Genomic DNA, 27,668 nt, shown 5'->3' with positions numbered 1-27,668 from the left:
GAATCCCATTGCAATGCCAAACGAAACTAGCAAAAGGTTAGTCGTCTCAAAGGGATGCTGTGATGTATTTTGCAATGTTTTATTGTATAGTGTAATCATTACCCTTCGCCTCGAGTGTTGCTCTCTGTACAGTATTTTGATGTACTTGTAAGAGTTCATTTTGATTTTCCTCTGCTATCCTGTTGAAGATGCATCCACTTACCTGAATAACAATCCCATTAAATTTAATTTGACACCTTGTTTGCTGAGATTTGCTAAAGGACATTTTTCTCTCTTCTGTACAGACAAAAAAACTAAACTCCTCAACCCAAAGCAACTCAGAGTGATAAACACACAGTGCCAAATTCTTATCTAATTTATACTCCCTGCTGCCAATATCAACATCAACATCTCTAAATACAGGGCACAGTACGGGTAACGGGATGAAATTTTATGGCCTGTAACATACAGAAAATCAGATTAGATGATCTAATAGTTCCTTCCAGCCTTAAAAAAAATCTATGAATCTAAAGTTTGTCCTTTATTCTCTATCCCTGTTCATTTCTCATGTTGACAGCTAGAACCTCCTCTCTCTACTCCCCAGTCTAGTCTATCCAAAATGGGCTTGATACAATCATCTTCCTTTCCTGTCATTCTGATCTTATTTCTTTATGGTACTTATATGGCCTCCATCACCACTGAATCTTAGTACCTCACCATTTTTAATATATTTACCTTCACAGTGCCCCAGTGAGGTGCGGAAATGCTATTATTCCCGTGCTACAATTGAGGCATAAGGAGATGATGTCTGTGAGAGGGCTGGGAACTGAACCTGGTTCTTCGAACTCCTAGGCTGGCAGTCTAACCACTGGCCAGCCTTCCTCTATTTGCTCTAGCTTACTTCGCCAGCTTCTGCATCAAATCCAAGCTCTTCACCGTCACTGCCTAGACTCCAAAATTCCTTACATACCTGCACATTTTTCCTTCTACACCCATACTACAATTAGCTTCTCCCTTTTGGACCTGGTCTAAGGCCAATGGAACTCAAAGGGAATCTCTCCATTGACCTCAATGGACTTTGGATCAAGCTATATCCGTCCTGCATCCACACCTAGTATTATGTCGTCCTCTAACCCATAAATTACAATTGGAAGAATTTCTGAATGATAACCAACCCTCCTCCTCTTTTACACTACAAACATTTTTCACAGACCCACCCACTCCACCACACATGCTACGTAACAGCCACACCCCATTTATCGTATTCAAAACAGTTCTTCAGTTCAGATACATTCAGCACATTTACCCTGTGTACAGCCCTAAGTACACCCATGCATGCTATATAAATACTACAGTACATCAATAAGGGAGCCTCAGACGCAGCAGCAGAAGCCAGTTTGGAATCAACAGCAACATTTCTCTACATCATCAGTCATTGGTGTTGGGGAGGAAATGGACATAGATGTTACTGATGTCTTGGCTTTAGTCCTTGGACTTATTATTATTATGTATTTTTTGTTTCAGCCAAGAAATCCAAATTCCCCCCCTTTTATCCGCGGCTGGATCCCTTGGTTTGGAGCTGCATTTCAGTTTGGGAAAGCTCCTCTGAAGTTTATAGAACAAGCCAGAAACAAGGTAATAAGCTTGTAGAGTGTATGACTAAGTAATGTATTATTGGAGAAATGGGATATTACCATATAACTGAAGATTGTGTTGTAATGTATAAGCAAAAGAAAGCAGACTTCAGGTTGAATATTTAACCTTCATTTTTGCATTTCTGGACTTTTGACCATTTACATTTATACCATTAGCTTAGCTTTTCTATTCTAATTTCCATAATTTATTTTTAAGCCTATTTTTATTAATGCTGAGAATACAAGGCTCCCCTTCCCACTGATCTTACAAACCATACTTTGAAACGTACAGCAGTGGTTTTCAGCCTGTGATCTGTGGACCCCGTGGAGTCTACAGACAAAGTCTAGAGGGTCCACAATAGGTTGTCATTATTATAGAACAGTGGTTTTCAACCTGGTGTCCACAGATCCTTGGGGGTCCGCAAACTATGCCTAAGATTTCCAAAGGCGTCCACATCTCCATCTGAAAATTTTTAGGGGGTCCGCAAATGAAAAAATGTTGAAAACCACTGCTGTATTGGTTGGAAGCAGATCTGATGAAAATTTTTCAGCTGAACAGTTTTTTATTGGAAAATGATGTTTCGTCAACATCAATTTTTTTGAGGGAACATGTCAATTTTTATTGATATTTTGACCAGAAAACATTTGAAACCTTCAAAATCAGAATGCACTATTCTATTTTGATTTTGTAGTTTCATTTCACGTTGACATTCTTGTTTAGTTCAGCTCTTCTAATTAAATTTAAAAAAAAAACTTTAATGTTATGATACTTATTTAAATTACACATGCATATATTATATTTAATAGTGTAATGTTTCAAGGTTCTCAAAATGAAAATGTTTGATAAGGTCATTGCAATGTTTCCAAATGGAAATAGTTTGAAATTTCCATTCCACAAAATATTTTGAGCTTTCATCTGTTTGTTCTGATTTGGGATGATCCCCCCCGCAGCAACACTGATCTACACAGTATTTGGTCCTGCCATGAGGGCAGGGTACTGGACTTGATGACCTCTCGAGGTCCCTTCCAGTCCTAGAATCTATGAATTGGAATTTCCCACTGGACAGAAATTCTGTTTTCTGACCAGCGTAGAAGCCATTTGGGCAGACTTTATAAAATCTTCCAGTGGCATCACAGCCAGGCACATACTTAGAATTGCCTAGCTAGAAGTCAGGGGGTCACTCATAGATTTTTTTTTATATCAATAACGTCACACCCCCAACGCAAAATTGATGCAGGAAAGGATGACAAAAGATCACTGATGACATAGATGACTCGGTTCCCCCCATACTGGGGATGCACAATCTAAAGGGGAGGACACATGGCCACCCCACGTGTCTCCTCTGCCCAGAGCCCTCCCTGCCCTGCACCCAGCCCGCTGCCGCACCGCCCCCACTGCACGTTACCTACGGGGGAAGGGCTCTGTCCTTCTGCTGCACCCTCGCACGTTTGGCCGCTCTCCCTGGTAGCCGGGCGGGGAGCGGGATGGAGCCGCTTCTCATGCGGCTGAAGCAGGCTGCTCCGGGTCCCTGCTCTGTGCGGTGCAGCAGCTGCCTCAGAGAGCCTGGCAGCGGCCCACTGCCGGGACAGGGGCCGAGCGAGCCAGAAACATACTTGGGGGGAGAGGGGCCTCCGGCTCGCTCGGCCCCTGTCGCTGGCAGCCGGGCCCGGAGCCTCCTGCAGCTCCCAGCCTGGTTCTTGCAGGCAGCAGCTGTGCTGCACCGAGCCGCGACCCAGCACGGGGCCCGGCTGGTCCCGCCCCCTCCATTCCCCGCCCGGGCCCGGCTGCCAGGGATCGGGCCGAGCACGTCGGGGGACAGGCGCAGCGGGAGGACAGAGCCCCTCTCCCGCCCCAACCTTACAGGCCAATCGGGGGTGGGGGAGCACTTAACCCCGCATGCCCCCCACTCATCTACTCTGGGGGCTGTGGCTGCCAACCACAAGCCCATCTGTATGCTCCACGTTTTGCCTCACCCAAACTTTGCAGGATATAAGCACACCTGTATGCTGACGCTACTCCTCCTCTCCCCTCCACTGATTTTTTCTGAAATGATGCCCCTGTTAAGAGATTTTTTTTCTGTGGCGCTCAGGATCACCACAAGAAAGAGTGAGTTTCTCTCCATGTCCAGCACAGTTCCACAGGAGAGGGGATCTTCTCCTACAGAGCTCTTAATTCTGCATAAGAATGCAGGCAGATTTGGGTGAAGACTCTGTTCTTGCACTGAAATCTGTCTACAGAACGGAAGTTCTTATGGGTGACCTCAAATCCTGCCCAGTTATGCAGTGAATGAAAATTGTTACATTCTGCAGTTAATGTGAAAGGAATTGATTAATACAATTCAGCTACTAGCGGAAAAGTATTTAAATCACAACTATCCTCTTAATTGACTTCCTCGTTTGGAGTCTTAGAAAGTCCAAATACATAATTTTGATCCCAGAAGCAGATCAAATTTGTATTAGTATCATACGTCACAGTACTGTATACACTGATAGAATAAAAACACCCGAGGTTATTAAAACATTATGAGGCCAGATTTTTAGAAGTCAGCCTTGTTTTTGCAATTTAGGTTATTTAGAGGCCGAAGTTGCAGATTGTGTTACAAATAATTAGTATCCATAAAAACAGGCCTCATAAAGATCAGGCTAAACATTTATCCTAATAGTTGTAGCAATGCATAATTTGAGCTATTTTGGCTTTTTAAACTTTTTTTTAAGTTAACCCTCAACCCAAGTCTCAAATATTGTTGGCCCAAAATTCTGAGTGCAATTAAATTGTTCTCACAATTGGACCCAACCCTCTGATTTATGGATGCAGTCGGTTAAGTAGTATAAATGTGGTCACTTCATATTGCTCAGTGCTGGAAATCAAAACACAACTGCATTGTGCTAGTACAAGAAAACAAAATAGTGAAACTTACACGACTTATTGCATTATCCATGGAAATATAGAAGCATTCTGGGCTGATTCAAAACCCCATTACTAGGAATAACATGGGTAAGAACTCCATGCATTTGAAGAAGTGGGGTTTTTACCCACAAAAGCTTATGCCCAAATAAATCTGTTAGTCTTTAAGGTGCCACCGGACTTGTTGTTTTTATGGGTAAGAACTGATTTTAAATATTCTGCATTCCATTAAACCACTTTTACATTGGTGCAACTCCACTGAAAATGTTCACACACAAAATGTTCCATTCAATAGAGTTAACACTATCATGTTTTTGTGGACGTTATTTTGCACTCAATTATTTGTGGATGCAGTCTGCTATTTAGGCATCTAAATGGCCTAAATTACCCCCCCCAAAAAGGCCAACTTCTAAAATATCTGGCCTCATAATGTTTTAACATCATGTTTTATTATGTAAAACTGTAATAACAGAGTGCAGAATCAGGCTCATAATTTTCATCTTGACAGTGTCCATTTGAAGTGGGTTTTAACTCTTGCTTAATTGGCAATTGCTGAAGTTATGGGAAATATCTTGGTCTTCTATAAAATGCACTAATCATAAAAAATCCTGACAAATGTTGTATTATTGTTTGTTCTAGTATGGACCAGTGTTCACCGTGTACATTCTGGGAAATCGATTCACCTTTGTGACTGAGACAGAGGATGTTCTTGAATTTCTGAAGTCTAAAGAAACAGATTTGGATGAAGCGGTGCAGCAAGCCATCCAACGCACGGGTACAGAATATTCTCTTATGTAGACCTCAAATCTAGTCACATATCAAGATTAAGAAGCTTATTTAGATCCAAGGTCAAGTCACAAACTTAGGGAGAAGAATCCAATACACAGAAATACTGGGTTAGATCCTTGGTTGATGTAAATTGGCATATCTCCATTGGCTTCTAACCCATTATTTTAGTAATGCCCAAAACCTCAATCAAGGCCTCATGGGGTACATCTACACAGCGATAAAAAACCTGCAGCACTGAGTCTCAAAGCCAAGGTCAGCTGACTCAGGCTCACAGGGCTTAGGCTGCAGGGCTATAAAACTGCAGTGTAGACATTTGGGCTCGGGCTGGAGCCCAGACTCTGAGACCTTTTTAGATGTAGATGTTCTATAGCCTTGCAAGCTCGAGTTTGCTGACCTGTAGCCAGCTGCAGCCATGCCATGGGTCTTTTATTGCAGTGTAGACGTAACCTTGATGTTAGATGTTGAAAAACAGAGGAAACAGTTTGCCAATGAGCTTTGTTCTGGTCCTCTACATGGAGTGGATGTAACCTTTTGAGCACTCCTTGTAGAATCATTGAAATGTAGGGAACCTCTAAAGGTCATTTAGTCCATCTTCCCATGCTGGGGCAGGACCAAATATACCTAGGCCCTCATTGACAGATGTTTGTCTAACCTGTTCTTAAAAACCTTAAATGACGGGGACTCCACAATCTCTCTCGGCAATCTATCCCAGTACTTTATTAATCTTATAGCTAAAAAGATTTCCCTAATATCTAACCTAAATTTCCCTTGCTGCAGATTAAGCCTATTACTTCTTGTCCTCTCTTCAGTGGACATGGAGAACAATTGATCATCATCCTCTTTATAACAGCCGTTAACATATTTGAAGACTATTATCAGGTACCCCCCAGTCATGTTTTCTCAGGACGGAACATACTTGGTTTTTTTCAACTTTTCCTTGTAGGTCAGGGTTTCTGGACTCTAATTTGTTCATATTTTTCTTAGTGTGGCACCCAAATCTGGACACAATACTCCAGCTCAGGCCTCACCAAAGCTTAGTAGAGCAGGACAATTACCTCCTGTGTCTTACATAGGACACTCCTGTTAATACACCACAGAATGACATCAGCTTTTTTTGCAACTGCATCATGTTGTTGGCTGATATTTAATTTGTGATCCACTATAACCCCCAGATCCTTTTCTGCAGTATTACCACCCAGCCAGTTATTCCTCGTTTTGTATTTGTGCATTTGAGTTTTCCTTTCTAAATGTAGTACTGTGCACTTGTCTTTATCGAATTTCATCTTGCTCATTTCAGAGCTATTCTCCAATTTGTCAAAGTCATTTTGAATTCTAATTCTGTCCTCCAAAGTGCTTGCAGCCCCTCCCAGCTTTGTGTCATCCACAAATTTTATAAGCATACTTTCTATTCCGTTATCCAATTCAACAAAATTCTGCTTTGGTGAGTGGCTGGGGAATTAACTTGCTAGCTTCCAAAAAATGCTATATATCAGGGGTCAGCAACCCACAGCACGCGTGCCACCTTTGGCACAGGAGCCGATTTTGCCTGGCACGCGGCTGCCAGCCGGGGTCCCGGCCACCGGCCCCGCTCAGTGTGTGGCCGGCTGAGTTAATGGAACCCCAGGCCGGCAGAGGCTGAGCAGGGCCGGCGTCTGGGATCCCAGACAGGCAGCAGGCGCACACCCCTGGCTCCCCCCTCGCCGCGCTTGGGTTCTGTGGCTCCCGGGAGTGTGAGCCGCCGGGGCGCGGGGCACTGAGCCTGCTGCAGGAGAGGCGGCGATGGCGGCGGCTCACACTCCCGGGAGCCGCAGAGCCTAAGCACGGTGGGGGGGGGGAGAAACCGGGGGGCACATGGGGACTGCCACCTGCATGCATCTGCTGCTGGGGGGGGGGCACCGGGCCACAGCCCAGGCAGGCGCGCCCCTTGGCTCCTCCCTCACCGCGCTCGGGTTCTGTGGCTCCCAGAAGTGTGAGCCGCCGCTGCCCCTTCCACAGCCCCCCCCCGCCCCGCTGCCTCAGCACTCCACGTGGTTTTGCCTCCACGTGAAGCCAGCGTCTGACCAGCATGGGCCTGGTAAGGGGAGTCCCAGAGGGAAGTCAGGGAGCAGGGGGAGGGTTGGATGAGTCGGGAGTTCTGGGGGTCCTGTCAGGGGGTGAGGAGTGGTTGGATGGGGTGTGGGAGTCCCCGGGGGTCTGTCTGGGGGCGGGGGTGTGGATAAGTGTTGGGGCAGTCAGGGGACAGGTAGGGGGTAGGGTCCTAGGGGGGCAGTTAGGGTGGGGGGGTCTCAGGAGTGGGCAGTCAGGGGACAAGGAGCAGGAAGGCTTAGGTAGGGGGTGGGGTTCTGGGGGGCAGTTGGGGCAGGGGTCCCAGGAGGGGGCAGTCAGGGGACAAGGAGCGAGGGGGGTTGGGGGTTCTGACGGGCGCAGTCGGGGTGGGAAGTGGGAGGGAGTGGATGGGGGCAGGGCTAGGGCAGGGCTCTCCCCTCTTTTTTGATTGTTGAAATATGGTAACCCTAGGCAAGGGGGGAACCGGGGGGTGCATGGGGACTGGCGCCCACATACATCCACTGCAGCCTGCAGGAGCCCCCAGGGGGGGCACCGGGCTGCAGCCTGGGTGGGGTGGGGGCACAGCTGCTCCCTGCTAGCGGCGCCGCCGCCTTTGCAGGGCTGCTGCCCTCCTGCACCGCGCCGGCTCCTCCATGGCTGGGGCTCACTGCTGCCGCAAGCAGGACGCTCTGGCTCTCCAGTGCCTCCGGAAGGCGGCTCCTCCCTGCCAAACTGCTGCAGCGACCCAAGCCCAGCAAAGCCAGTGAGTGGACTCAGGGCGGGGGCCACCTGGGTGGGGTGGGGAGGGCTCGCGGGGGGGGGTGGCTGTTCACCCTCCAGGGGAGTTCAGGGGGCAGGGAGGGAGGAACCTGGTCTGGGGAGCAGCCCCTGGGCATGGCTGGCCCCTGGGGTCTATAAAGGCTCATTGGGATTTGCCCCTCAATGAACCGATGTGCGGGGCAGGGGGGGGGCAAGGTGGAAGTTTCTCCTAGGGCACAAAATATCCTTGCACCAGCCCTGTCCCAGGGGGTGCGTGCACCCCAGGTTAAGAACCACTGCACTAAACTGATAAGATCTGCATTTTAATTTAATTTTAAATGAAGCTTCTTAAACATTTTTAAAAACTTGTTTACTTTACATGCAACAATAGTTTATAGACTTATAGAGAGAGACCTTCTAAAAACGTTAAAATGTATTACCGGCACGCGAAACCTTAAATTAGTGTGAATAAATGAAGACTCGACACAGCACTTCTGAAAGGTTGCCGACCCCTGCTATATATTTTCTATTTAAGTTTCAATCTCCAAAGAAAGCTTTCATCAGAACCGTAGCATGTTCTTCAAACTGATGGTACAACAACTGAGTTCCTCTAACCTGCATCAGTTCTCTGAGACTCTGTGTAAAGAATTCCATGAGCACGTGGAGCATTTGGGCAAAGAAGGAACTGAGGATCTCAGTGACCTAGTAAGGTTCGTAGATTTACAATCCAGCTTTATTGCACAGATATCCAGTATGTTTATTAAACACGTAAATATTTATTTATTGTGTGTGAAATTCACTCTGTGTTGAGGGTCAGCACAAAAATCTATGTATCACCGAAGTCCCACTTGAGACTGATTTGGGGGGCTTAATGGGGACTGATGTGATGCAAGGCCCTCTGGGGCCAATTTCACCCTGAATGAATTGTGAGCCAGAATGGAATCTAGCTCACTTTCCCATGGCAGTGTTGGTTCTGCAGGGCTTACAGGAGTAAAAAGTCGTTAATGTATTTCAAGTCAGCAGATCTGATTCTATTATAATCAAGTATCAGGTCTGCCAAGTGAGAAGATTCCATTTTACATAGTCACTTTTCTCACCAGAGTCACTCTTAAATACTCTTATATTGCTAACCAAGGAGATTACATTCTTGCCTTAAAAAAAGCTCAAATTAATTACATTTAATGCCTATTTTCACAGGCATATCATGTGTCCAGCAGTAATGAAAACCTTGTTTGGGAAAAGCTTCTGTCCAATAAATGAGGAGTTTGAAAGGCATTTTCAGAATTACGATGAAGGATTTGAAGTCGGGTCCCAGATGCCTGAATTTTTTTTAAGGTGAGTTTTATGCTTCATAAATTGTTCCTTAAGGTGCATTTAAAATCCATTTCCATTTATTATCTCCCCCTCTCGCAGGAACTGGGCTAAATCCAAAACCTGGTTACTTAACGTATTTGAAAAGATTGCAACAGACATAAAGAAAGACAAATCTTCAGAAAGTGGCTCTAAGGTAAACCTACCAAAGGATTTTTTTTAATAAAATGCCAGGATAGCATTGGTATAGTTAAGGGCTAAGTTATGGACATGGGCCAAGGTTTTTAAAAATGACTAGTGCTTTTGGGTGCCTCCATTTTAGGGTGCTCAAGTTGAGACACATTTGTAAGACCCAAAAGTCTGAAAACTTAAAAGGATAGAATTCTCTGCTACTCCGGTAGGAGAAAAGTCAGCTCTGACCAGCTTCAGTTAAATGAATTTAATGTTGTTTGCCCATAATTCCACCTACCGAGTTTTGTTGCTTTGGTTGGAATTTCTGTGTGATTTGATTATTATTCCTGTACTCATGAAAGGGGATGAGAATTGTGCCGGCTATGCCCTGGAGTGAGTGGTCTCTCTGATTTACTCTTTGGAATGGTAACAAACTCATGCCGAACAGGAGGGAGGGGGAAAGGGCTCTATCCTCAGATCCAGGACTGTTAAGTAATAGGACTTTTTTCTTCAATAAACTAATGTGATAATCCTGCAGGCAGAGTATGTTAGCAAACCATTCCTTTAGACAACCTCTAACGTACATATTCATTCTCTTGTTTATGAGAGACACTAATACAGCATGTCCTGGACAATTTGCATGGAAATGGAGCTTCCGGTTATTTGCTGCTCTTGTTCTGGGCTTCCCAAATTAATGCTGTTTCGGTAAGTATATTAGCTGAGAAATGCTTTCTTGCATCTCTGATTTGTTGGGAAAAGACAGGAAAAAATAGGGGTCAACATCTGGCAGATTTATTAAGGAGTGAAGAAGCTTGTAATGTGTTCACTCGACAGAGAGATTGAGGGCTTGTCTACACGAAAAATGCTACAGCAGTGCTGCTGCAGCTGCACTGCTGAGGTATTTCAGTGTAGACACTACCTACCCTGATGGGAGGGATTCTCCTGTCGGCGCGGGTAATACACCTCCCGAGAGGCAATAGCTAGGTCAATGGAAGAATTCTTCCGTCAGCCTAGTGCTGTCTCTGTTACCTGGGGTTCTTTCAACCCAAAGCGCTTGGTAACTTTTACTCTGTGCAAGGAGGTGTCAGGAAATAAATCAGGGGAGACATGGCCATCTGGCCGACAGATGGCTGGCACAAACAGGACAACACAAGAGTGCTTTCACTTAAAGCTAAACTTTACTTAGTCTCAAGCACTTACACACATCCGCAACAAGATTAGTAAAACACCCCCAACCCTTGATAATTGCCAAAGATGGGTGAGGCTCTCAAGTGATACAGCGGCAGCCTGTCTGCCACTGGGGAACACAAGATGCACCCAGAGGGAGAGACCAGTCCCAAAAAGTCCCCAAACGAGTCCCCTTATTTATACATTAGTAACAGAATGACATGTCCCTTAAAGAAATCTTGTTAAGTAAGCAGTTTCAATGATCAAGCAAGAGACTCCTTCTGATTATTGAATAACCAAGTGTGGGTTTTTCCAGAACTTGCAGCCTTGAGACACCAATAGACATTCCTGAGGGTACATCCTGCTCTTCTAACATGTATCTGCAACTTCAACACAATTCTCATCAGGGAGGACACGGGGTCAAGCTGCCCTTTCGGTGGCACCCTGAACCTCCCTCCCCTTCTGCCTTGGTCAGGCTGAGACTTGCTTTTAACACTTGCTGACTAGGCTGTCTTTAACAATAAGCCATAGTGGTTTCAGGCACTTTACTGGTTTGCCAAAGTCTCCACGGGGCTTTAGGTCAGCTTAACTACACCACTCAGGGTTGTGGATTTTTCACATCCATGAGCGATGTAGTTATGCTGACCTAATTTTCTAGTGTAGACGAGGCATCAGCAACTGATACAAAGGAATTCAAATTCAGTATTGATAAGGAAAGGGAATATTTTTTCCCAAAATGTATTTCTTCCTGGCACCTTCCACATTCGACAGCCAGTAACAGGCACAAAGAAGTAAAGGTTGGCAGGCAGCTTGTGCACAGGAAACACTCAGGACTTCTCCAACTTCCCCTGGTAGAGCAGGGTCTAACTGGCTCACAGGCAACAGGGAAATCTCCCAAGAGGTTCCTGGTCCCTAGCCAGACACCGCTGCAACAGAATATCTGTGTGCTGCAAAGGCAAGACCTGACTCTTTACTATTGCTAAGAGACAGGCCAGTGCTCTTGGCACTCTTCCCCCACTTTTGATGGTGCTAACACTGCTGAAGACATGGGCCGCCGGTGAACTGACTATTGGGGGAGACTAGCTCCCGGCCCTTCCCCTTCTGCCCAAGGCCCCAACCCTTACCATCCTCTTCGGCCCCATCTCCCCTGCCCAGAGCACCCCCTGCACCAGGCCCAACCCCAGCCCTGAAGCTCTGGCCAGGCCGCCAGGCCCCCAACCCCAGCCCTGGAGTGCAGGGCAGGCGGCGCAGCCCCAGCCCCACTTACCCCGAGTCCCGGCGGCATGCCAGCCACCCAGGGCCGCCCAGAGGGGAGGCAAGTGGGGCAATTTGCAGGAGCCCCCACAAGAGTTTTTTGAGGCTCCTGGAGCAGGGTCCTTCACTTACTCCAGGGCCCCCGGAAAACTCTTGTGGGGCCCAGGCCCCCCGAGCTTCTTCCGCTCCAGGTCTTCGCCAGCAATTCGGCGGCGGGGGATCCTTCCGCCCCGGGACCCGCCACCAAAGTGCCAGGTCTTCGGCAGCAATTTGGCGGTGGGGGCCCCCGCCACTGAAGACCCCAGGCCCCCTGAATCCTCTGGGCGGCCCTGTAGCCACTCCAGCCCTAGTCAGTCTGGGGTACGGAAGAGCAGGAACCAGGAAGGAATTGCAAGCAGGGGCCTAGGGGTGGAGTGTGGGCGGAGCCACACCAGGCTGTTTGGGGAGGCACAGCCTCTCCCAGCCTATGATACCTGCCACCCCTGGCTGAAGAGCACTGCATAATGCATTGTTAGTGCTGATACCAAGGAAGGGAGGATGCTGCTGGTATCTCACAATTTTTCCACCACATCAGAGGTAGCTCCACAGGGCACAAACTTGAAAATCTCGTTCTGCATCTTATGTGGAATGCCTCACACAGCAGAAAACATGTTGCCTGCCGTCAGAATGGCTGGTATAAAAAGAACATACAACATGGCTTGCTCACTGGGCTCAGTAGGTGGCAGCACATGGAAGGCTCTCACATGATACATTGGTCAGTGTTGTTAAAGCCTCACTGAAAGCAGCCACTATTTTTCTGTCACCCCTTTTTGACCCGAATGACTAGTCAAAGTTCCGGGCCTGGGGGATGTTCCAGCTGGGAGTAGAAATTGATGATGGAGTCTGGTATTTTCTTGGATACAATCTTGTTTATCTGCAAGGAATGTATAAGGTCCTGCTTCTTCAAACTCAGGCCTTTTTAGCTAGCATCAGACCCAAAAAGCTCTCTCTCTCTAGCTTCTTCCAGGGCCATGCCATGCTTACAGACTTCTGCTTGGATTTCTTCAGGCTCACTCCATTGCATACATGGCCTTATCCAAAACAAAATTCAGCCCAAAGCCCTCCCCCAACATCATCCAAAACTTCTGGGCAGTGCCACATAATCCTTTTGTTTTACATGGGGGCATGTGATTAATTTAGCCTTGTACTTATGTTAATTGATGGATGGAATGCATCCTTCAATCTCAATGAGGTTTTAATTCAACCCCTAACAAGGTTTCACCCAGCTCATAACATTTCCATCACATGTCTCTTGGAGATTTGAGAATGTGGATAGTTGAGTACCTGTGGGGGAGGATTGCCGCTTATTCTCTCTTTTTGGTATCAGTGTCCGTTTATGTAGGTGTTGATACTATTCTCATCTGGTTGCCAGGTGTACACACCCTCCAGAATTAAAGAGGTAATATAAAGTGAATCCATCTCTGAGCTGGGCTGAGCTGGGCTTTAATTGGGCTGTAATTAGATACAGATTTCTAATAGCTCAGCCTCCAGTGGTGGTTGGACCCTCAGTTTTGTTAGAACCCTTAAAAAGATAGGAGCCATATGGAAAATTCATACTTGAATTGAGATTTTGAACAGCCCCAGGGTTTGGGAGCATACAGGCTGTTTGGTTCCGGCCCATCAGTAGTTTTGGATGGTACAAGTAATTTTCTCATTTGAAATAAATGTGTTGGAGTAGGTGACTTTCCTAATCGGATTCAGGGCCTATAAACCCCTCCCGTTGAAGCTGGTGGCATTAAAGCTATTGATTTCAATGGGAGCAGGAATGGGACCTAGTTTTGCTATCCACAGATCTGTGCAAAAACTTGGCAGTTTCATTTTACAAGGCTGTAATAGGGTCAGGTGCCTCCTGAGCACCTGCTCATGGACAGAGGTTGCTTTGCAGTTCCCAGCCTCAATTTTCATTCTTGGACTTCCCTGAAGGCCCCTCTTTCACTCACTGCAGCTCCTGGTGCTCTTATAGGGGAATCACCTGATGTCTGTCAGGAATGCCTCTTCAGTAGTCAGGCTTGGCTGGCCCCAGGCCTCTAGGTCTTAAAGGGACAAGCCTCCCTGTTACAAGGGAACATTGTGGGACAGATTCACCAGTACACTCTAGCTGCCTTACACCATTCTAGTAATGCAAAGCAGCCATAAACCCGGCTAACCCTGTCAGTGGAGCATCCCAAAATAGCTGGAGCAAACTGGAGAATCTGGCCCCTGTGTTTGATTTTGATGCCTGTGCTTTTGCATCACTTGAGTTCTGTTTTGAGTTCTGCATTTGTGCAGTCCGCAAAGCTCAGAGAAAACTGTTGTGTTTCAGCTCATTTCACACTGAAACCATGAAAAACTGTGAAATACTCCATAACACCCCCTCCCCCACCAAGATTCATCTGAAACCAGGCTCTGATTCACTGCAATAGTTTATAATCTCAACCTTTGGTTCACTGCAATAGTTTATAATCTCAACCTTATGAATCCAGATAAGTGACGTGGTGCTTCGTTGTGAAAACACTGTTCTAGCTGCCAGCTCCTCTTCTTTTGCACATTTGTAGACACTGAATGCCTGATTTTCACAGGTTCTGGCCTCTCACTACTCCAGGGGAAGGTAAAAGGGGCTATGGGTTCTCAACTCCTCTGAAAACCAGGTCCGTAACATACTGCTTTCTTTCAAAATGTTTTAAATCACATGTTATATTTAATTGCGTAACCAACTCTGCCCACCTTATTCACTTGCCCTGTTAACTAGATGGGGATTACTCATGTGAGTAAGGTAAGCAGGCTCTGACCCATTATAGTGACCTAGTTTTAATTTACCAGAATTTAATATTGCGGAGGTAATTGTTGTCTCTCTTTAGGGTGCCTTTTGGACCCTGGCATTTATACTATCCAACCCTTCTGTTTACAAGAACATCATGGAGGACATAGGTTCTGTTTATGGCAAAGCAGGTAATAAACCAGAAATAAGTGACTGCAGTGGTATGGAACAGAAAGTAAAACCACAGTTAACATACGACCAAAACCCTCAGTCAGTTATTGCTCTGTCGTTACTCAGCCTGATCCCACTGAAGTCCATGTGTGTTTGGCCACTGGCTTTTTTGACAGTTTGCCTGAATAAGGTCTTGAGGCCCAGATCCTGAAAAGTCTTTAGGTGCCTCATTTTCCTTGATTTCAATGGGAATGAGGCATCTAAATACCTCTCAGGATCTGGGCCTAAGTAAAATCAGGGTAAGTATTTCTGGATTTAGCCTCTAATGATTTGGTCTTTATATTTGTGTAATATCTTCAACTAAGGGCTTGTCTATACTACCCACTGGATCGGCAGGCAGTGATTGATCCAGCGGGGGTTCGGGGTGGTGTCGATTTATCGCATCTAGTCTAGACGTGATAAATCAACCGCTGAGTGCTCTCCCGTCGACTCCAGTATTCCACCGGAGTGAGAGGCGGAGTCGACGGGAGTGCGTCAGCAGTTGACTCACCACAGTGAAGACACTGCGGTGAGTAGATCTAAGTACGTTGACTTCAGCTATGTTATTCACGTAGCTGAAGTTGTGTAACTTAGATCGAACCTCCCTCCCCCAAGTGTAAGCCAGGCCTAAATGACATTTCTTTCATGTGTGCTGTTCCATGACCTTTCCATGGGCTTTCAGGGATTTCTGTGAGCTTGAGCCTTACTGAAGTTAATAGGACCCTTGCGGTACTAAACTCAAACAAGAGAATGGGATAGCCACAGTGGGTCATTATTATGGGTTTGGGCCAGGTACCCCAATGCAAAGTGATCTCAGCACCAAGGTGAAATATCTCTTCTCCCCCCCATGAGTACAAAGTGGGTTCAAATCACTCCCATTCTGATTTGAAATTTTCTAAATTGAAAGGGGACTGATGTACTACTATTTTCTATCTGTGTCATGCCATCTTGTTTCAACAGGTGAAGCTAAGATTGAAGTCGTTGACGATGACCTTAAGAAACTTCCATTAATTAAGCAGTGTATTTTGGAAGCCTTACGGCTAGCAGCCCCAGGTTCAGTCATAAGGAAAGCACTGAAGCCACTAAAAGTTCAGGTGTTGTATTATTTTAAATGGACTTAGTATTTTCTTGTAAATCTTCTGGAAATAGATGTCACCAGTTCATTCAGATTGTCAAGCCAATTATTTAGAACTCTGCTGTAGTTACCAAAAAATACAAAAACAAAACCCCCAAAAACTGACAATAAAAATGGGTCATGGTGAAATAATCCCAAAATTTGTATTTGTTTTGACCTGACTCAAAATTTTCTTCAAACTTTTCAATTTGCTGAACGTAAGACCAGCCATACTAGGTCAGACCAATGGCCCATCTAGCCCAGTATCCAGCCTTTTGACGGTGGTCAATGCCAGGTGCTTCAGAGAGAATTAACAGAATGGGGTAATTATCGAGTGATCCTCCCCGATCATCCAACCCCAGAATCTGTCAGTTAGAGGCTTGGGACACCCAGAGCATGGGGTTGCATCCCTGACCATCTTCGCTAATAGCCATTGATGGACCAATCCTCCCTGACCTATCTAATTCTTTTTTCAATCCAGTTACACTTTGGGCCTTCACAACATCCCCTGGCAACAAGTTCCATAGGTTGACAGTACATTGTGTGGTGAAGTTCTTCCTTTTGTTTGTTTTAAACCTGCTGCCTGTTAATTTTGTTGGGTGACCCTGGTTCTTGTGTTATGTGAAGGGGGAAATACTTCCTTATTCACTCTCTCCACACCAGTCATGATTTTAGAGACCTCAATCATATCCCCCCTTAGTTGTCCATTTTCTAAGATGACCAGTCCCAGTCTTCTTAATCTCTCCTCATATGGAAACTGTTGCATACCCATAATCATTTTTGTTGCCCTTTTCTGTACCTTTTTCTAATTCTAATATATCTTTTTTTGAGCTGGGGCAACTAGAACTGCAGGCAGTATTCAAGAAGTGGGCATACCATGGCTTTAGATAGTGGCATTCTGATAGATAATAAGATAGAAACTATCCCTTTCCTAATGGTTCCTAGCTTTTTTCACCACTGTTGCACACGGAGCAGATGTTTTCAGAGAAGTATCCACAATGACCCTTAGATCTCTTTCTTGAGCGTTAACAGCTTAGTTAGACCCCATTATTTTATATGTATAGTTGGGATTATGTTTTCCAATGTGCATTACTTTGCATTTATCAACATTGAATTTCATCTGCCCTGTTGTTTCCTAGTTTTTCAAAAAGTTCCCCCCCCCAATTTTTTTTTTTTGGAATTGCCAACAAATGGAAAAAACCCTTATTCACCCAGATAATTACGGTAGCATGTAGGAATGCAATCAAGGATCCCATTGTGTGAAGTGCTGTCGCTTGACAAGTGCAAACAAGACTGCCCCAAGATGCACACATTCTATATTTTTCATATTCATTATATCCTCAGACCTAGTCCATGCCTCCTACCCAGCATCAGCTTCATTGTTAAGGTGAATCAGCCATGCAAAAGGAGAGCACGTTGATGGTATTATTATTTGTATAGCACGCCAGGGGCCTGAGATTCTGTACAGTGGTAAAGTGTGCAAACTGCCTGGAAGAGTTTACAGTCTACTCGTAAAAGTGTATAAAACAGTGAATATACATTGCCTGTTCTTGATGAAAATACTGGACACATTTCAAAAGCAACAGGAGGATGCAGGAATTATTTGGCCACTTTTCCTTAAGTCAAGGAGGTCTTTAAAAAAAATCCCCTTGTTTTCTAGTACTGTTTTGTTTGACTCTTAATTAGTCACTTAAGACAGGGGTGTCTCCTGTCGGCAACGCTTCAGTCCTAAAAGAAGAAGTGCCAGAACACACTTCTGGTATTTCCAGTAAGTGACAGTACTGCAATACTGTCACAGCCCCCCTCCCCCCACCCCCCACCCTCCAAAAAAGTGCCAGAATGGCATTCGGGAGCAGGACTTGAGCCCAGTCTACAGGTAGTCTTTAGTTCACACTTCACTATAGTAACAGTGGTTGATCCCACTGCCACTGAAGTCAATGAGAGTTTTGCCATTGGCTTCAGTGGGAGCAAGATGAAATATTCTGCATATCACCCCAGGATTTCCCTCCCTTGCACAATTTTTATTAGACAAGACGTTCTGGTAGCCCATTGGGCTTGCAGTTATGTATTCCTTTGCTGAAGATTTTTGTTTCTCATTTAGAATTTTGTCATTCCACCTGGTGACTTTCTGATGGCATCACCTTATTGGTTGCACAGGAATCCAAAATATTTCCCTGAGCCTGAAATATTTAAGCCTGTAAGTTGTTTCTTTTGGGACATGTATTTTGCTCTGTTTTGCCCTGGGCTAGAAAGATGGAGCCATGTGAAGGGCTGAAAGGTCAGCAACCAGTAATAAAGTGTGCAAACTCCCTGGAAGAGCCTACAGTCTCAGTATAAAACTGAATAGATATTGCCTATTCATGAAGAAAAAACCTGCAATACCCCTATAATTCATTGGTCAGACCTTGCTACCACCCCTCCCTCTCCTCTTGTGAGAGGGAACTGGAATTCATAACAGATTGACAATAAACCCCAGCAACGATACAGTTTCATATCCAAGGATTAGCTGTGCAAGGTCATTTTTAGCTTGGAGAAATAAAGTTAAGCCTATTTATACAAGGCTTATTTGGGAAAAAAATGGTTTTCTTCCCACAGGATCGTTGGGAAGAGGCAGCGTTAAAGAAGAATGCTTTCTTGGACGGCTATTTGGTATTTGGAGGAGGAAAGCACCGGTGTCCAGGAAGGTCAGTGAAACAGCTGGGGTTTGTTTATTCCTAAATTCAGTGGAAAACAGCTCCACTGGAGGGGACGCCTCCTTTATCTCCAAAACATTCTCTTTTTACACCAGTGATCAGTAGCATGCCATTTCTGGGGGTCTGTCCAAGGTCAATCTATTAAAAGACTGTACACAAAGGAAGAGAGATTAGTCTTGTGATGGATGGAAAAGCAGCGTAGAAGATCAGGAGATATGGGTTCTGCAGAAGAGGAGTCAGAAGTCAACCGAGCTCTGCTGTTCTCCCAGCGTCTTTTCATCAGTGGAAGGTTATTTCAAATACAGAATGTGCCAGTTTGAGCTCATGGCATTGGAGTGGCCATAAAACATTCTCTGCCCTTGGAGTAAGGAATAATGCACTAATCTAAGGGCTTTTCTTCATGGGAAAGTTTTACAGTTATGGTTTACCAGCTTGAGTGTCCACAGGGGAGGTTATACTGGTATTAGGGGGGGCCTTTTTTCAGTTTAGTTGAAACCCCTCCCCAAGCAACATAAACTAAACCAAAAACAGCCCTCTAATATGTGTCATTTGAAATGAACACCTAAGGTAACACTGAAAAAACTCCTCTGTTTAGACCTTTAACTTTCTTATCCCTTCTGCCCTTTGCAGAAAACGAAGTAGGATTTAAATAGGTAAAAGATACCAGGAAAAAAGCATACAATATAATATGATAATTATACAGAAACTGTGCTAGGATCACCATGGATAAGCTTTTTCTTTCTTTTTCTTTCAGGTGGTTTGCTCTAATGGAGACTCACATGTTAGTTATTATACTCCTTTATAAATATCAGTTTACTCTTTTGGACCCAATGCCAAAGCAGGTAACATCTAACTGCATTTGACACTGTCAGTATCTGGATCTATTTTCTTTAAACACATAAATCTTGTACCCTCAGAGCTCATCTACATGCAAAAGTTGCACTGCTATACCAGCATAGTGAAAGCAGTGTAGCCACCCCATAGCATAGATGCAGTTATACCAATATAGCTTATTCCATAGAGGGAGGAGAATAAACTATACTGGTATTGGGCACTTTTATGCTTGTCTGACTGCGTCCACTACGAGTAGTACCAGTATAACTATGTAATGATAATAATAAAAAATCACATCCTTACCCACAATAGTGATGTTACTACACAAGGTATAGACCAGGCCGCAGTTGGAATGTTAATCATTTTGTAAAAAAGGAATTATAAACAAAACACATAAGGCCAAATCCTGCAGCCCCTCTGCAGGCAGAAGTTCACAGTGTGCAACTTCTCCACAGCCTTACCCTTCCACTCAGTGTCAACCCCACTGTGGCCTTTTCGGGGCATGAGTGGCTGGCCTGCACGGGCTATGTCTGATAGCAAGGGATCTAGGCAGCTGGTACAGGTGGATGCTTGAAGCAATGTGGCACTCAAGTATAATTGCTAACTGCTCACTGCTGCCCCATGCCAAACCTCTTAAGGTTCTCAGTAGTGCAGCACGTGTACCATGATCTGAGGGCAGGTGTAGAAGGCACTTCAGTGGCTAGGCCTCAAGAGGTGCTAGCCCTGTTGGGTCCCAGGAACAGCACCTCCTAGCCCTTATATAGCACTTTTCATGAGTAGATCTCAATGCACTTTGCAAAGGATGTCAGTATCACTATCCCCATTTAACAGATGAGGAAGCTAAGACACAGAGGTGAAACAACTTGCCCAAGGACACCAGTGGGAGGTCTTGGAATAGAACCCAGATCTCCTGAATCCCAGTCCATTGCACTATCCACTAGGCCACACTGCCTCCCACCTACTAAACACTTAGACACACGTCTAAGTGAAGGGACATTTATCAAGGCCGGCAGAAAAGGGAAGGGTTGCAAATACTCTGGGCATGCAGAGGCTTAAAGAGTTACATTTCAAGGTAAAACATTCCTAGTCTGGCCCCTGGGGGTATCCAGTCCAGGGTTAGGCCTATTGTCTGGGGTGTCCTCTCCCTCCTCTGCTGCCTAGTCACCCTGCAGCCACTTTCCTGCCCCAGAGCAAGGAGATTTCCTGGGGCAGGGTCTTTCAAAGAGTTTCTCCTCTGTTGGCCAGGGGAGGAGGATGTGCCTATGTCCAGGCTGGAAGGTCAGCAGGGAGGGGGTTGATGAGAATTCATCACACAAGTCTTTAATGAGATCTTTAGAAGGAAACTTGTCAGCTGACCCTATTTACAGTAAGGAAACAAACTTGTGTAGGCCAGAGATGGATTTTGACTTAAAAATCACTGTCAAACCTTGTTAATAGTTCCCCATGACAAGTTCCTCAAAACGCTGCACTGTCAGACTGTGGTTATAGAAACCAGAGACTAATGGCTAGATCTTCAGAAGTGTTGGGCACCCACAATTTCACACTGACTCCAGTGAAAATGGTGGGGGCTTGGCACCCCTGAAAACCAGGCCTTTTTTATTGGTCATCCTAAATAGGAATTTCAGTGTCCAATTCTAAGACAGCCAGGTTTGAAAATTTTGGGCTAAAGTGTTAGTCCTGTGCTTCAAATGGTATCAGAGAACAGACACTAACCCTCAAAGTTAAGCTCAGTAAAGGCTCATGAACATAAATAATTTGCCAAACAAAACAGAGAATGTAAATGTACTGTATTTTCAAATTGTGATTGACTAATAAAGGGCCCTGATCTCATGCTGGTTTTACATGTCCTCAGTGAAATTACTCTTGATAACATAACAGAGCAGAATCCATCCCAAGGGGACAGATTCTTACAGTGTAGGAGAGTAGATAGTGCACTGGACTAGCACTCTGGTGACTGTGATTCTATTCCCAGTTTGCTCCTGGGTAACCCTGAGCAAGTAACTTTCCTTTCTTTGCTTGTTTCCCTATCTTCCAAATGAGGGTAATGATACAGACCTTCTTTGTAAATCGCCGAGACCTGCTCATGAAAAGCCCTATGTAAGAGCTAGGTATTATTATTAATTAAGGCACCTTTACACCACTTCATGAAGTACTGTCAAATGTCATTTATTCCCACTTTATGGATCCTTTAATCTGCTCTGACATTAATTTGTGTAAACTTAATCTATATGTATATTGACAGGTTTCTGTTGCTTGTGATTTTCTACAGAGTCTTCTCCAATTATCAAGGGTGTGTCAACCCGATGGACCATGCAGAGTGCGGTATAAACGCAGAGAATGAAAATTTTATTTTATTAACTTGGTTTCCTGTACCAGCCACCTCCAGAGTGATGGACCATTTGGCTTTTCTGATTTGGCATTTCTTCTGTTCCTTAATGAATTCACAGTTTTAACACTTTTAATAGGAAAAGGTTCATATGCTGAGAATGCTCAGAGTCATATCTTCAGATGGTGTAAATCTACGTATCTCCTTTGATTTCAGTTGCCTTCAGTGAAAGCTGTGTCAGTTTACACTAGCTGAGGACCTGGTCTTTAGTATCTAACCGAAGAACAAATTATTGTGAATGGAATGTTTTTGTGAACAGATTAATAGATTCCAAGGTCAGAAGGAACTGCTCTGATCACCTAGTCTGACTTCCTGTCTAAACGGAGGCCATAGAATTTCCCGGAAATACTTCATGTTTGAACTACAGCATCTCTTTTAGAAAAACATCCTATCTTGATTTAAAAGTTGTCAATTATAAAGATTCCACCATGACCCCTGGTAAACGTTCTAGTGATTCATTACACTCATTGTTGGAAATGAGGAGTACATTTTTAATCTAAATTTGCCTAACTTCAATTTCCAACCATAAGATCTTGTTATACATTTGTCTGCTTAGATTAAAGAGCCCCATTGTCAAATGTCTGTTCCCCATGTAGGTATTTATAGACTGATCCAGTCACCCATTAACCTTCTCTTTCTCTGAACCCTCTCCATTTTATCAATATCCTTCTTGTTGCGTTATGGACATCAGAAATGAACACAGCATCCTAGCAGTGGTCACGCCAGTACCAGATACAAGTGTAAAATAACCTCTCTACTTTCAAGATTCCCCTGTTTACCCAACCCAGGATCACATTAGCCCTTTTGACCACAGTGTCACACCGGGAGCTCATGTTCAGGTGATTATCCACCATGACCCCTAAATCTTTTTTCAGAATTACTGCTCCCCAGAATAGAGTCCTCCATTCTGTAAACATGGCCTACATTCTTCGTTCATAAAAATATTACAGAAAATTCCCACTTTCGACACATACGCATCTCTGAACAATCTGAAGGAATCACTCTATCACAGGGGTCGGCAACCTTTCAGAAGTGGTGTGCCAAGTCTTCATTTATTCACTCTAATTTAAGGTTTTGTGTGCCAGTGATACATTTTAATGTTTTTAGAAGGTCTCTTTCTATAAGTCTATAATATCTAACTAAACTATTGTTGTATGCAAAGTAAATAAGGTTTTAAAAAATGTTTTAGAAGCTTCATTTAAAATCAAATTAAAATGCAGAGCCCCCTGCACTGGTGGCCAGGACCTGGGCAGCGTGAGTGCCACTGAAAATCAGCTCGCGTGCTGCCTTCGGCACCTGTGCCATAGGTTGCCTACCCCTGCTCTATCACTTCGGCCTTGCTACTCACTGCAGAGAAGAAACTGGTTTTCTCCCTGTGACATAAGAGATCGGCTAGATATTTGAGACATATAGCTACTAGGACTTCTGCCCTGAAATCAACACATTGAATGGAAGACCCTACAGAGATGAGGAAATCCCAATGATAGAAAATTAACACCTCGCTGCAGAGGCAGCTAAACTTGTGAACATGGCATGGCTGTGTCCAGAGAATGAACAGAAGGGGGTTGTGGTTGTCCTTTCCCAGCAGCAGCCCATCTGTGGCACCTTCCTGACATGAGACACCCCACCTGTTCCTGCACAGCTGAACCTGCTTGCAGTCAAGGGGTGCCTGATATCTGTGTTAAGACAATCAGGGCACATCCAGCAGGGCCCTGTGTGTCACTGGGAGACAAAGGAGACCAGGTGGGCAAGGATGGCTCAGAGAGCAGAGCATTATGACTCCCTGGCTTCCATCAACAGGAAGCGTATCACAATCCTGCCTCTAATGCTAGGTCCCTTTGGGAATGTGAAGATCCTGTCTCTGTAATGCACAGAGACTGTATGCAACAGAGAATAGTGCAAAAATGGCTTGTGACACGGTCATGGGGCACAGTACTCACTGCTTGTCTGGTACCTCCTCCTGGTCACTCTTGGGATTAGCTCTTGAGGCTGACACGACACCCCTTCCCATGGTCACACGCTATCATACCTTAGCTCTCTGGCTAGGTCACTCAGCATGTTCCCCTGCTCCCAGGGTACAGTCCTTCAAATTCTCTGTCTCTCCCACTGTCTCTCCCACTCATTCACTGCCCCACTAGTACCATTTCCACAGTGGCAGGTAGGCGAACCCAGGTCCGCCCTTTACTCCAGGTTCCAGTCCAGGGACCCTTAACCCAGCAGTTCTAGGCAGGGCCGGCTCCAGGCACCAGCGAAGGAAGCAGGTGCCTGGGGCGACCAATAGAAAGGGGCTGCACTCTGTCCGTTATTGGGACGGCACGTCTGGCAGGTCCTTCAGCAACTCAGTCTTTGGCGGTAATTCGGCGGGGAGTCCTTCACTCCCTCTCGTCCTCGTTGGCAGCACTTCGGCGGCAGATTGATCGGGTTTTTCTTTTTCCTCTCTCTCTCTTTTTTTTTTTTCGCCACTTGAAGCGGCAAAAAAGCTGGAGCTGGCCCTGCTTCTAGGCTTCGTCGCCCAGCCCTCACCGCTCCTTCCCTGGACTGCTTCCTACCACTCCTGGCTCTGGGCATACCAACTCCAAACCCTCCTCCCAGGGAGGGCGTGCAGCCTATGTATCTCAGCAGCCACCCAGCATGCCTCCCTCTTCCCAGGGCAGGGAGCAATTGTCCTTTCCCAGCAGCAGCCCAGCTGTGGCACCTTCCTGACATGATAGGCCCCACCTGTTTCTGCACAGCTGAACCTGCTTGCAGTCAACACCCTGCTCCCTGAATCTCCTTCCAGGTGCAGCCTGTAGAGTTAATAGGCCTACCTGGCCATCTTAACCCCTTCCAGTCCTGTGTGGGATGGACACTGCATCACAGATACGTATTAACCAGATAGGACCATGATAAGTGCAATAGAAAAGCCCCTCAGGAAATTAATAATTTGGTGTTGGTAACACTGACTGACCCCCGTCGTTGGTGGGCAGGATTGCACCAGGGACATCTGGAGCTAAATGCATGAGCCTCTACTGCATGAGCTAAAAGCCACGTGGCCCTTAGCTAAGGCTGTAGCAGACTCATTAATCTCTAAGTGGTCTCGGTGCCACTAGAGGGGACCGAGCACTACACCCAGGAGGTGTGTGGGTTACGTGTTCACAGCAGGTTTAAATACCTTTCCATGAGTACCATCCATCCTGTGCACTGAATGAGGCAGAAGTCCAATGGAAAAAATGTATGTGAACATAGAATTAAAGGTTGTATTATTATGCATATGCACAAGGGGGATGAAATAAGCTTGCACAGAAAACTTTAATTCTGGCAGTTCCTCACTTTTGAGTGTTTGGGGAGAGGAGGAAGCATAAGTAGAAAAAATAGCCCATGAGAGCGCCATAGCCCCCATGTCTTTACTATCATTTCATCAAGCAGAATTCAGTAAAGTATTTAGAATGGGTAATACTGAGGCCTTGTCTACACTTCAGGGAAAATTTGATTTAAGCTACGGAATTTGAGTTACATGAATAGCGTAACTCAAATCAAAGTAGCTTAGATCTACTTACCACGGGGTCAACCCTACATGATCTCAATGGTAGACAGCCTCCTGTCGACTCCCCCTACACTTCTCAATCTGGTGGAGTACAGTAGTCAGCAGGAGAGCGATCCGCAGATGATTTAGCGGGTCTTCGACCACCGATACATCGATTGCTGCTCGACGATCCCCCGGTAAGTGTAGACAAGCCCTGAGAGACACAGTTTCACTATTCCTATCCACAGCATGAGAAAATACAAATTATAATTTATGAGTGTGAGGCTATTATCAGATTACAAATATGGAGTAAATTCCCTGAAGCCATTGGACGTATTCTGAATGTATGTTGTCTTAGCGTAGTTGAGAGCTCTCTCTACAATTTTGGGTTCAGCAGTTAATGAGGTAGGTCAAATAGTAACCACTGATACTATGGCACCTTCCCTTGGAGAAGGGGTTGCGACATTCCCCTGGTGTTGTCTGGACCAGTGATCTGCTAGGTCACTCTAATCCTTGACTCTGGGAGCCAGCCTTACCCTGCTCTGCTGTGAGAACCCCCACTCCTGGGCTGTTCACACACAGCCTCTAGCATGTAAGGTACTCCTTGGATTGCACAACCGAATGACACTAGCCAATATCTCCGGTCCCCGACACAACCCTAGGAACCTCCGTCTTGCAGTGTCCAGTTATGCCCGCTGGATGCTGCAAGCTTGTATGAGTTTGTCAATTTAACAAAGAAATAGATATGTACCAGGCTTGTTATCCCAAGGGGAGTCTCTGACACACTGCAAACCAAACACACTGCTTCAGGTAGAACAAACAAACAAATCTATTAGCTACAAAAGATAGATTTTAAGCAATTATAAGTCAAAGCACAAGAAGTTGGATTTGGTCAAATGAAATAAATCAAAACACATTCTAAGCTGATCCTAACACTTTCACTGCCCTTGCAAACTTAGATGCTTCTCACCACAGGCTTGCTGGTTGCCCTTCAGCCAGGCTTTCCCCTTTGATCAGCGCTTCAGTCGCTTGGTGATGATATCTGTAGACGGACATGGAAGAGAGAGAGGAAGAGCATGCCAAATGTCTCTCCCTTTTATCATGTTCTTTCTTCCCTCTTGGCTTTACCTCATTGTAGTCCCTGACTGACCAAGGGAAGGGGAGTGACTCACTCAAGAGTCCAACAGATCCTTTGTTGTTGCCTAGGCCAATGTCCTTTGTTCCTGTAAGGCTGGGCTGGATTTGTCCAATACATGCCCTGATGAGGTGTGAACTGCCCCTCTGTTCCTGGAGCATTTTGCCTGAGCTTGTTTTAAGCCATGAGGACACATTTTCAGCCTCATAACTCTATACATGAAATTACAACCTATAACATTACTATAACAACAATGTGCAGTGCATCATGAGCCTTCTGAAGACACCCGACATGACAAACTTTGCATTGGATACCACACAATCATATTATAAGGATGAACATGGGGATGCAGGGTGTTCCCCTGAGATACAGCGTATCACAGGGCTGTAACCCTGACCCAGGTCAGGTGACAGGAATCAGGAAATAAAGTACAATACCACTGTCACATGGCAGGTGCAGTATCCATTGACTCCAATGACCACTTGTACATCCAGGGTCTGCTTAGTGGGCAGCAGGTGCAGTGAATGAGGCAGGGGTCCAACTCATTCATCAAAAACAATAAAAATAAATGAAAATTGGGCTTCAAACAGTAATTTTATTGCAACCTTAGCTATGGCACAAGTTTAATATAATTAAACCATATGTTAAAGGAACATTATTAGTTTGCAAAGTCAAGCACTTATAATATAGGAAATGCTGGAATTAAGTGCTGGGCAGCGAAGTATTTTCATTTATTCAGAGGTTTTTTTAAAGTTTTTTTTCCCCCACTTAAAACATTTCAGTCACATTTGACATAAATTTGCAAATCATTTCTGTGTCACCAAATCTGCATTTTTCAGTGTAAAAAGGTTTACTTGTAAAATTTCACTCAGCTCTACAAGCAGCTTTAATGCTAGAGCTCCAGGTATCCCATTCACTGCACAAGATCGGACTTGCACACTGAATGAGGCAGGAATGCTGCGGAACTAATAGGAACTTTTATCCTGTAAAAAGTTTGTGATTG

At 45.2% G+C, this 27,668-nt stretch overlaps 2 protein-coding genes across 3 annotated transcripts in view; one reads left to right on the top strand and one right to left on the bottom strand.

Moving 5' to 3' along the window:
- Nucleotides 1–3,285, bottom strand: part of SLC25A27 (solute carrier family 25 member 27) — a 31,193-nt gene extending 27,908 nt beyond the window's left edge. The window contains exon 1 of one of the 2 annotated variants that reach the window (XM_045009667.1): nt 3,020–3,285. The gene's annotated coding sequence lies outside the window, so the exon portion shown is untranslated. The remainder of the gene's footprint in view (nt 1–3,019) is intronic. The other variant, XM_045009668.1, reaches the window with a different exon arrangement.
- Nucleotides 1,432–23,128, top strand: LOC123366329 (24-hydroxycholesterol 7-alpha-hydroxylase-like). The gene is made up of 12 exons (XM_045009665.1): nt 1,432–1,614; nt 5,158–5,293; nt 8,648–8,822; nt 9,310–9,447; nt 9,526–9,619; nt 10,204–10,299; nt 14,892–14,982; nt 15,962–16,095; nt 18,217–18,312; nt 18,711–18,799; nt 19,563–19,650; nt 21,912–23,128. The coding sequence occupies exons 1-12, from the start codon at nt 1,432–1,434 to the stop codon at nt 21,981–21,983; spliced, it is 1,392 nt and encodes a 463-aa protein (XP_044865600.1). The 3' UTR covers nt 21,984–23,128.
- Nucleotides 23,129–27,668: the final 4,540 nt, after the last annotated feature.

Source organism: Mauremys mutica, chromosome 3, assembly GCF_020497125.1.
Source record: "Mauremys mutica isolate MM-2020 ecotype Southern chromosome 3, ASM2049712v1, whole genome shotgun sequence".
NCBI classification, from domain to species: domain Eukaryota; kingdom Metazoa; phylum Chordata; order Testudines; family Geoemydidae; genus Mauremys; species Mauremys mutica.
The sequence above is the reverse complement of the archived record's forward strand: the minus strand, read 5'-3'. Positions and strand labels throughout refer to the sequence as shown.

Excerpts from the sequence above, each read along its gene's own strand:
- LOC123366329 (XM_045009665.1), top strand. The coding sequence starts at position 1,432 with ATGGACATAGATGTTACTGATGTCTTGGCTTTAGTCCTTGGACTTATT. Across the intron at positions 18,313-18,710 it reads AGCCTGAAATATTTAAGCCT|GATCGTTGGGAAGAGGCAGC; the intron begins GTAAGTTGTTTC and ends TTCTTCCCACAG. Across the intron at positions 19,651-21,911 it reads TGGACCCAATGCCAAAGCAG|AGTCTTCTCCAATTATCAAG; the intron begins GTAACATCTAAC and ends GATTTTCTACAG.